The 10,894-nt window shown below is 54.7% G+C and overlaps 2 protein-coding genes across 2 annotated transcripts; one reads left to right on the top strand and one right to left on the bottom strand.

The window, feature by feature from the left end:
• Nucleotides 1-1,445: 1,445 nt before the first annotated feature.
• On the bottom strand, nt 1,446-1,775 carry CkaCkLH20_01577 (uncharacterized protein; the record flags this gene model as incomplete). Its single annotated transcript, XM_038884296.1, has 1 exon — nt 1,446-1,775. The coding sequence occupies one exon, from the start codon at nt 1,773-1,775 to the stop codon at nt 1,446-1,448; it is 330 nt and encodes a 109-aa protein (XP_038749996.1).
• Nucleotides 1,776-9,778: 8,003 nt separating this feature from the next.
• On the top strand, nt 9,779-10,869 carry CkaCkLH20_01576 (F-box domain-containing protein; the record flags this gene model as incomplete). The annotated part of the gene is made up of 2 exons (XM_038884295.1): nt 9,779-10,183; nt 10,360-10,869. The coding sequence occupies 2 exons, from the start codon at nt 9,779-9,781 to the stop codon at nt 10,867-10,869; spliced, it is 915 nt and encodes a 304-aa protein (XP_038749995.1).
• Nucleotides 10,870-10,894: the final 25 nt, after the last annotated feature.

Below are 10,894 nucleotides of genomic sequence, written 5' to 3'. Positions count from 1 at the left end.
CTCCTCCCTCCACTTGGGCCTTGAATCAGACGACAGGCACGCCTGCCAGTCCGTCTCAGGATAGTCAAGATGCGAATAAGGGGTGGTAAAAAGAAGGTCTTGTGTCTCATCCAGGGCCGGGGCCGCTTCGCAATGTATGCTTTCATTGTGACACGTGAGAAGCGATGACGTTTCTTTCCAATTGACGCTAATAGACCGCCTCTGTCTGTTAAGAAGCAGGGGTGAGAGCAATGGCTCGAGGAACGCAGACTGAGAGCCTGGATGAGGTCGAGGAGGGGCTTCCCCTTGGGCATATCGACTCGTTCTATACCTCGGCCAGATCGCCGCAAAACCATCTGCTGTCCTTCGCCTCTAGTCATCGGAATGCCGCTGTAATTCGTCGGCCGTGACCGCTTTCTGCAACGTTTTCTTGCCTGATAAGCACGCCAAAACCTGCTGGATGGGCAGCTGTGCAGGAAAAAGTGGGAGGACTTTTTTGTCACGACCCCTCAGTCGCGTACTGAGGCAAAACTATTTCGCCGCTTTGTTGGTCTCATTCGACTTTACAAGTTTCTGGCAATACTTGTGGAGGCAAGCTTGTAAGTTTGCAGTAATCGTCATCAGAGCAAGCTAGATCATCAGCACCACGGGGATGAGGCGAAGGAGGAGGACGTAGCATGAAGGCATAGGAGTTGTCTCCGTTCTACCAAACTCCTAAGAGGGGTCAGGACCCTGCTCTCGTCCCTGTCACCATCTGGGCGGCGGGCCGGCCTTCGCGACAAAATAACATAGACGAGCACTGATTCCGCCTTTTGCGCGCACGCACACACAGAGTCCACCAGATTCTCGCGCACAAATTAGCCTTCCAGAATAGCCCGTCCTGTTGATCCATAATCCATTGAAGTGATACAATAACAACCCTCCCAAGTTTTACCCTCTTCCTCTCGAATGTGAAAGGACCGTCCCGAGAATAGCCACACAAGGAGACCAAAAAGCAAAATAAAAACATGGTGAAAACTCAGCGAATGAACGGCCGTTACGTGGTTGAACTCGGAAAACCCCCAAGCTGGGGTTACCAGGAAAACATCCTCCCCAATCCTGCAGTGCTCGTCCTTTCCTTTCCCTCCCATTCCGGCATTCGACGTTCTGGCTTCTTGGCTCCTTGCTCGCTTTCCACATTCGTCTTTTGTGTATTCCGTATCGGATATCAAGGGCCACTGATATAATCACATTAGCAATGGCCATACCCGACTCGGTTTACCCCTGAGCAGCTTTCCACCACAGACCCCCAAATCACTTGGAGAGGAAGGGGGGAAGAAGAAAAAGACGCAAAATTCCATTTCGTCAGGAACAACGCAAAATGGCAGGCTAGCAAAAGGTAAAAATTCGGAGGAGTTAAATATTCAACTTACCCATTCTGGAACCCCCGTCTTTCGACGTCGACCCTACGGCCACAAAAACGACAATCATATCGTTATCTCCCTATTATAGTGCGATGTCCTCATCTCCTCGATCTGGCGTTGGACCTCACTCATCTCGGCGGTCGTCCGCTCGATAGTTGCCTTGCGATTCCCTTCGCGGTACCACCGGTCAATGTCTCTTTGCATCTTGTCGAGCCGGCGGTACTTCTTGTCCATGTCGTAGCACAGCTTGCACCTGTCAGGGTCTTGGATAGTATCGAAAACCAGCTTCAGCCCACAAGTCTCGCCTGTCCGGTACTCCTTGTTGCACTGCTGCTTGAACTGGCCCCATCTCCAATACCCGCAGACCCAACGTGTTTGGTAAAAGTAGCACATCGTTTTCTTCTTTCTTCTTCCCCTCTTGGTTTTTTTCTTTTTGGCTTCCCGTTTCGGCGGTTTATATCGTCTTCTCGAAACCCCTTTTATCTCGTCGTTCCGTTTCGTTTCGTTCTATCCCGTTTCTTTTCCTCTTTGTCTTCTGTCGGGGCGAGGTTTTATTCTCCTTGCGGGCCGATCCGTCTCGCTTGCTGGGCAAGGTAACTAGGTCGTCGATGCAGGTAGTGGAGAACTCGATGGAGGTTTTAAAGATGAGAGGGGGGGAATGGAGGAGGAGGAGGATGAGGAGGAGAAGCAGCAGCAGCAAGCAACTAAGAAGAGTAGAAGTGGTTCGTCTCGGGGGTCTCGGTGCGATATGAAGTCACTGATGCTGGGACTGGACAAAAATGAAGGGTTTGTTAGCCATCTTCTTATTTATCTTTTTCGATCTCGTTTATTCCCCATCATCACGCCCTCCTCCCACCCCTCCTCTCATCATCGGCTACAATATGCAACACCATGCGGATACAATGATGTCTTTTGACACTTGTGCCCAATGATGATTCCTCCTTTTCAGGGGTAGCTCTTTTTTTGTTGTCAAGGGGGTTGAATTGGACGCGGGATGGACAAGAAACTACAACCAGGAAATCGAGAGAGAGATGGGAGGGGGAGGGGGTGTAAAACAGAAAGTTTTGTTGAAAGTTGACTGGACTGACTGAATTGACTGTCCGGTGGTATTATTGAGAAATGGCCGCAGGAAACAGCGGAAGCGGCCAGCAGCTCAGCAGGAGTGACAGCGGTGACAGGCCGCGGTGGTGGCAGCAAGTGGCAGCGCGCAGCAGCCCTTTTCGGCAGAGGTAGAAAACTCGTTCGCAACCGCGATCGAGAAGTCTCTTTTTGGTGTTTGGCTCGAAGGTGGTTGGGCAGCAGCAGCCGGCAGCAGCGATTTTCCCAGGCTGTCGTTTGGGTGTGTGGATAAGGGGTGTGTATTCGTCCAGAACGGCTCGAGGTGAGGTTGATTCGTTTCCTTCGTTTCCGTTTTGTTGTTCGTGGACTCGGACGGTTCGTCTACTATCTTTGGATTCCCGTTTTGGTGTTTTGTCGAGAGAAGGCTTTGCGTTTTCGGTGTTTGTGTCCGCCACCACAGATCGTTGGCTATTTACAATTTCTTTTCTTCATCCTGACTGGAGAGGGATTCAGGGCTAACTTATACTTTGTGAAAAAAGATCATGATCAATCATTGGAGACCCGCACGATGTGTTGTCACGACCGCCTCAACGTCGAACCCATCCCATCCCATACGTTGCCTCCATACCTAGACACACACTACACCGCACTACACTCTACACTGCACTCGTACATACACACTTACGCACACATCCATACGCACATGATGCACGAACCAGGGCGCCAGGGCGTTTTGTTCGACGACTGTTTCTGCTCAAGGCCTGGGAGAGAAAGATCCAATTCTTTCTGGCACCCTCCCAGTTTTCCGGCTGCAGCCAACGAAACAACTCCATTCTCGATCCGCTCGTCGTCCGCGAATTACACATCGTAGCAAGAGAAGAAAAGGAAAAGATGTACATGATATTGCATTGGCGACTGGTGGTTTGGTCACGGCTCCGCTTTGGCTGGATGTCCGTAGACGTCAAATGTGTCCCTGCAGATACAAAGAACGGATATCGGACGACAAGATATGCCAGAAACCGTCCCGGACAAGGCTAGCATCCATGTTCTTCCCCTCAGCAACCTCCGTCGAACACCATCTACCTGCCACGTCGATGCTAGGTTTGGATCACTTCATTCAGGGGTCTGGAGGAGAGGACGACCTTGTACCGACATTTTCTCCACCTTCAGAGGCTCTCAAAGAGGGAGGAGTACTCTTATGTTGTCATAGAACGCAGACGTGTTCGAGAAATATTACAAGGGTCCATCCAGCCTGAACAGAAGCATGTGGTTGTTGGACTGCAGCTTAAGACTAGGGGGACAAACGAAATATCGTCAACGATGTTGGCATGTGTGTGTGTGGGCTGTGATGGAAGAAATGGGTTAGGAAGAAATGCTACGCCTGTGTCTTTCGAACTCAGGTACGAGATGATGCATACGGTGGGTAACATGTGCCTCCCATTTTGTTGCTGTCGTTCATTGGGCTGCGATTTTGCAACCCGCGCCACCTAGTTCATCTCTACTTCAGATAAACACTCACCATGTATTATTTCTTTTCGTTTCTTGATATTCCTTTTCACCCTGTGCCAACCCGTCTGGGCCGCTATGCTTCCATGCAAGGGAACGCACAGGTAAGGCGGACGGAAGACGGAAGCGCTCCACTACTTACGAACATGTATGTGCGCACTGCAGAAGTCTTGCAGCTCGAGATTCCAGGAACAACCCTGGAAACGGGGAAGAAGGGCCTGGAGGTCTCCCGTTGCGACCCCGGCCAGCGACAGGGCCAGATTAGCCTCCCGCTTCGAAGCAAGGCTTGCGTGCGCGCGGACCATGTGGGGTCTTCGTCTTTCCGTTTTGACTATTCTCATGGTTCCTCCCGCAGGAGACAACTGTCAGCCCAGGGTGGATGTCAAGGGCCGAGGCGATGGTGGAGATCAAGGGTGTTCGGTCGTTGTTCTCAGGGGCAGCGGGCTTGGCGAGAGAAGGACGCGAGCCGGCATGAACCATTTTATGCCTGATGTATAGCCGTGTTGGTTGTGGTTGTGTCTCACCTTTGTTTGCTGATGGTGGGCGGGAGAACAACGAGAAGAAGTCTATTCAGAGGAATCGGGGCGGCGTCGAAGAATCGGACAAACCGGCATCTCACCACCACGCGTGTTTTGCCTGCCGGAAACGTCATCTGCGTGACATGGGCTGCAAGGTTGACATGGCCTCGCCACCGTACATGGAGGTCAGCGTCGGTCAACTTGAGCCTAATTGAATCCGGGGTCAGTCAGTGACCAGGAACGAGAATGTCAAGCAAGTCCAAAGTCTTGTTACCCTGGGGGGCATTGGGCAGCAGAGACGGACGGACGGGCAGAATAGTGACCATCCCAGACGACGCCAGCTCAACATGCAGCCAACACCGATCTCAGCGAGCCAGGTACTCGAAGCCTCGCTCCCCAGAACCAGGCTTACCAGAGCCGGAAGCCCGTTTTCTGAGTTGGACATTGACGAATGATCGGAGAAGATGGCCATCCATGCCAGATGCATGATGTCCTTGCCTGGATGGGGGTGTTCCTCTGGCCTCGCCTCACCGGGGATGAACCCCCCTTTTTGAACGGGGCCGGAACGATGGCTATCATCGCCATGCGGACCACTGCGTATCCAGATAGACCGTTTATGGAACTAGGAAATACCGCAGGCCGTCCTCCTCACATGAATGCTTACGCTTATCCCGATAAGGGCGTTCCGTCTCCCTCGCTCGCTCACCGGGCCGGTCTTGGGCTACGGTGGGCAGATGAGTCGAGAACGGTCTTGACGAAGCCATTTGGGCGCTGGCCGCGGCCCTGGGCAGGGCAACGTGGCGACCGGCCGCTGGCCATGGCCGGATGTTCCACACTGCATTGCATTCGGTTTGCATCAATAAACATGTGTGTGTGTGTACATCGGCTGTACTCGAAGCCGTTGACTACATGCTTCGGATGGACCTCTTCGTACACTCCCCTCCACGGGCCAAACCTAAGGTCGTGTACTCTATGGCTGAGTTGCCGATCAAGCATGCGGGATCGCGGTTTTCATCTGCTCTTTAGCCGTTCTTGCTAATTATTCAACAGGTGGCTTTCCGCGCTCCACCGGGCAACAGCTTCCGGCGGCATCCTATTGACTGGGCTACATGTCACCACCATCCGCAGCTCACATATTGACAGGCGGGAGGTTTCATTGGGGGAACACAACGTCCGCTCCCCACGTCGAAAAGAGCACTGTGATTGAGAACGAGGTACGTGGACGGCAGATCTACGGCCACCATCAGCGGCCGCGACAGGGCTTTGATCGTCAGGTATAACCTCGCATGAGACTGGCATGAGCTACATGCCTCGCTGGAACGACAGGCTCAGGGCGCGTCAGGCTCTTGCTTTGGCGACCTGACATTCTTAGCACAGGTAGGCCGAGGCGGGGGTTTGATCTGATCCTTCAACCATGTCTTGGCACGTGGAATGACAGGAACGACGGGCGTCTGCGCACGCTAAGCGGCCCCGCGAACACCTCGACATCCGCTCGACCCTGGCGACGGTGACCATTGAAGGGTTCTTGAGTGAAGGGTTCCCTGTGCAAGCCATTGATGCGTTGTCAGGCTATAGGCTGCCCTTCACGCTGCCGGAAGTTCAACGGCGTCGGGAGGTATGCAGTGCTCATACCACCAGTTCGTTAAGATCCGTGGACTGATAAACCGGCCTTTGAGGCCGCCAGCGGGGTACGGAAAACTCTGTCTGAAAGACCGTGAGCGTGTACATGGCCAGAGATAGCGGCCAGGCTCTGGTGCCAGGCCGACCGACTCGTGTAGGGGTTGGAAGCGACTGTCACCTGTGAGGTCGGCCATTGCCCGGCCACGCCTGAATGGTGACCTTGACTTGAACCGGATGGACAAACGGGCCGTCCCGTTTGCCGATGGCAAGATTTCCAGCAAGCTCCCGTTGAAAAGAACGAAAAGAAAACCATACGGCGGAAGTTGTGGGAAGCGAGGAAGCTGGTCATGTCGTGTCACAGGGCGTATGCCCACGAGAAAGATGTCGCCACTTGGACACAAGACAGTAGCAGTTCGGTGGTAGGATGGTATAAGGGACTCCTGCAGATTTAAGACCAATCAGGTCTGCCGAGATCCCAGAATACCTCCACAAGCCAATCCGAGTTGTCGGGATTATGCGAATCATGCGTTGAAGAATCGACGCACCTTTCTCTGAAGCATGATTCGACACAGCAAGTGAAAAGAGACGACATTAACGGCCAATTGCGGGCGCTAGAAAAGCACGTCAGTCGGCCACTGATGAGGCCACGGCACAGCAGCATGGAAGCTGCGAGCGAGTGACCGGAGTCGCGTCCGGGAAACGGTCTAACCCCACGCACGTAGCCGTCCCGGAGCATTCAAATCAGATCATATCCCATACCAAAGGGTGTGAGTAAGCGCCGTCTACGTGAAAGCGATGATGTGAATGCCAATTGCGACAATTCAGCCATGAACAAGACGGGAAAGAAAGGCTCCAGGCGAACAACGAACATGACGTTCCCACTAGGGCGACGAGGGACGTTGGCCGGGGAGGCCAGACGTGTTTCTGTTGCAGCCGCAAAGGATGCCGTATCGACATCTGATTGGTTGGGGTGTAGCTGCGAGGCGTTGGGCCGGAGAAATGGGCCGCACCACCATAACATGGTTGCTGAGATATTGACAACACGCCGTGGTCTTTGAGAGCCGCTACGGTGGATGGGATAGAAACTCATAACGAGGGTGAGGGGCTTGACGGGAGTTGGCAGAATCTGGTGTTTCTGTGTCTCGGAGAGGTAAGTTGGGCTTCTCGAGCTGCCTGCCCGACGTCGATACCGTGTCAGTCTGTACATCCCATGTCGTGTGACGATGCGGTGGTGACGCATGTCGATGTTTTTGAACGTGTAGTTCATGCAACGGAGAGATTGCAGCGGGTACCGGACCGGATGCAGCCTTGTCTTGGTGTGCTTGGAAGTCTTCTGGATACCGTTGAAACGTCAGTCTGCAGACTGGTAATGTGGATTTTGCACAGCAGACAGCGCAGAGACTGCGCTGTTCATTCTGGACAGGCATGGATGGAGTCGGAGAGGGAGGTGACGTCGCCGACGACACGCCATGGATCTTGGGATGAACGGCAATGAGGGCCAAGTCAGAACTTGTCAGCGGAGTCACACTCCGTCGACGATTGGTGGTCAAGGTGGGATATGCGTCTCTCGCAAAGGCTTCCAAATCGGTCAGTTCATGACAAAACAGCAAGAACGCCGAGGCCGGTTTCGCCAGGCAGGCGCATTTGTCAGTGAATAGAATGCCCGATGCTCAGTCCAAGGAAGTACCGTAAAGCAGGATATTGTAGGTTTCGGTAAAGCCCAGCGTAGATCGGGCAGGCGAAGCCAGGTCATGGATGTGATGAGGTTGTTGACGGCCTACTCTGAGACCGCGTCTGTCCGACTCGACGGCCACGCCCTGCGGTCAGGGGCGACGTGCAGCAGAAGTGTTTTCCGCCACTATATTGGGAAAAAGCCATGGGTATTGTGAGCGAAAGGTTTCGTTCGGGCGATGAGCTTGAATTTTCACAGAGGATGCCGGCAGCTTCACTGCGAATTTATCGTGGTAAATAATTGAAGTCGGAAGTTGAAGTCGCGGTTGAGCATACCTTAGACCCTGGACCCGCGTCCGTAGAAAGGCGGGTCCGCCGGAGAAACGGTTAAACCCACACCACTCTCGGCTAGATTTACCCGACTAGCCCGATCTAAGAAGGGACGGGAACTTCGAATTGGAGTTGTGGAAGGTGCAAAGGCAGAGTAACCGGTCCAATCAGTGCACCCAATCCTGCGCTGCGTCCTGAAAGTTGGTCGCGTTAGAGTTCCCGTCGTCCAGACTATCGATTGAAGGACACGAGGTGGCGGCACTGATGCATTCTGAGGCACCGGCTCCTTTGTTGTTGAAATAGAGCATTGTTGGTTTGTTTCCAGAGCGATACTCGGCGCCGATTTAGCTGCAATCGAGAGCTAAATTCATCTCGAGATTTCGAGAGCGGACATTTGCAAAAATAGCTGCAAAGATGCGGCGGCAACTGTCAGGTACTTTACGGTGTACAGTTGAGATATCTAATGCATATCCTGAGATATCCGATATGCAGAAACATAAAATGCACAAGCCCCGCTCCGAATACAAAGATACGTTCCTACCGAAATAAGACAGTGCGGGGTGCAACGGTTGCCCCAAAAAGAGACTGCGTTTGTTGATACGCACTGTCCATATTCTGCTGGTGCCGTGTGACGCAGCCTGGAACGATGGAGGCGCAAGCTGCAATGCATCTTACACTCACGCACACGCACCCGACACGCACACCACGTCCATATCCACCACGCCCGCGCCTCACCGAAGCCGCCCCTGCCCCCCACACCTCATACGCATCGTCACGCTCTCAGGTCACCGTCGTCATCTCCCACCGAGCTCGGGCAGAAGGCACCTGCGATCTGGGGAAAACAACAACGCCGTCCAGTGTGGTTTTTTCTGCCTTGGACTTCACCATTGACCTCATACTGCCGTCCCCGTCATCTAGTCTCGTCTCGTCTTCCGCCTTGCCTACGGCTAGATCAGATTCTCTCCCTTTCGCCCTGTCGCGGGGTCTATGGAGTACATCTCCCCTCATCATGAAGCTTTTCTAACCACCTTCCGACACTAGCTTGGTCTTGACTTCACATCTCTGTCGCCGCCTGCCTCCTGGCCAGCAATATTCTTGATACGCTACCATATATCGACCCATCTCAACGGTCGCAAGTTTCCGAGCCGTTTGGAATTCGGCCGGGTCTCGGACGGCCAACGGCGTCTCATTTCGCGCGCGCAAGCAAGCACCACTTTCACTCGAATATTCTCTGTTTCAATCAGAACCGCGCGGTTCTACGTTCCTCACCACCACTTCCATCACTTCGAGACAAGCGGACTTGTCGCGTACGGCGCATCTTTCGCGGAAAACCAGCAGCGCATGCCGCCTCGACTACATCGGCTCAACCGCTTCGTCTCTCTCTCTCTCTCTCTTAAACGCCGTCCTGCTGCTCTCTTGTCCAGGCCGACTCTGCGGCAGCGCCTCCGCACGCGACCTGTTACGCAACCCAGGTATCCGCTTGGCAGGACCCCGGAAGAGGCTGCGGGTATCACCGGTCAACCTTTGACGCCCATCGACCTTTCGTGACGACTTCAATGCGCCCCTCGCTACTATTGTCGCTGTAGCTGTCGCTAGCATAGCAGGCAAGCGAGGGAAATCAGAAAACCTTCTCGGCGCTTCTATACCCTCTTCGTCAAACCATCTCGTCTTGCAGGCGACCGAGTCAGCCCCATGGACGCAATGCACGACGAGATGGCCGCCCCAGACCAGCTCCTCTCCCCGACCCGCCAGCTTGCCATATCACATCCGCATCACTCCGCTCCAGTACACGTCGGCCATCGTGACCTTGGCCCTGCGCTTCACCCGCCGATCGAGCCCACGTCCTCAGCGGCCACTGATGCCCGACCATGTCCACCACCACCACCACCACCACCAGCGCACCGTGGAGTTTGTGACGAGCAACCGCAGCAGCAGCAGACTCTCGTGACTGCTTCGTCCTCGTCGTATTTGACGTTCTTTCAGCGGCCGCAACGCCCCGCGGCTGCTGCCAACGTGGTTCTCTCGGAACTACCCAACGAGCTTTTACTTCACATCCTCGGCTACCTGGATGTGAACGATCTATTGTCCACTTCGAGGGTAGGCTTCCTTCCCCCACGTATCGCGTAGCATCGCACCAGTGACGGACCTTGATCTTTGTTCCTACGTTTACCATGTTTTGTCTCTCCCACCAGCCTGAATTTTCCGTCAGGGTTTTGTCCAGTATCGCCGCAGTGTGGTCCGTAGCTTGTTGAAGAACTCTGCTGATGGCACAGACCAATCACCACCTGCGTCACCTGTCCCTGTCGCCCATCCTCCACCATTATCGGCTCCGGCACACGCGCGCCATCCTGTCGCCGCTCCTCGCCTCCCCCTCCCGTCCTTCTCTGGCGGAGCTGATCGCCCGCTCCATCTTCCTGACTCACACCTCCGTCGTCTCCCGCCGCCTGGCCCGGTCCCTCGTGTCCATCCGGCTGTCTCGCCGCCTCGCCGCCAGGCCCTCGGCCGAAGCCCTCGTCGAGCGGGCCGTGCTCCCCCCGGAGTGCGTCCCGGGCATGAGCATGGTGCAGGTGGCGCCCTCTCTCGTGGCCAAGAGGCGGGCCATCGAAAAGGAAAAGGTCAAGGACGGGCTGAGGAAGTGGGTTGAGGGGGTCTGGAAGGGCGAGGTCCGCCAGAGGGAACAGGGCGTCAGGAAGTGGGAGGAGAGCAAGGGCGTCGGGAGGGTCTGGCGGCTGAGGCGATTCTGGGAGAGGGTCTCGAGAGGGGACGGTGTCGGCTTCCGGTAGGCGACGGCACGGGCGAGAGGGATGG

Source organism: Colletotrichum karsti (assembly GCF_011947395.1).
Source record: "Colletotrichum karsti strain CkLH20 chromosome Unknown Scaffold4, whole genome shotgun sequence".
Taxonomy (NCBI): domain Eukaryota; kingdom Fungi; phylum Ascomycota; class Sordariomycetes; order Glomerellales; family Glomerellaceae; genus Colletotrichum; species Colletotrichum karsti.
The sequence above is the reverse complement of the archived record's forward strand: the minus strand, read 5'-3'. Positions and strand labels throughout refer to the sequence as shown.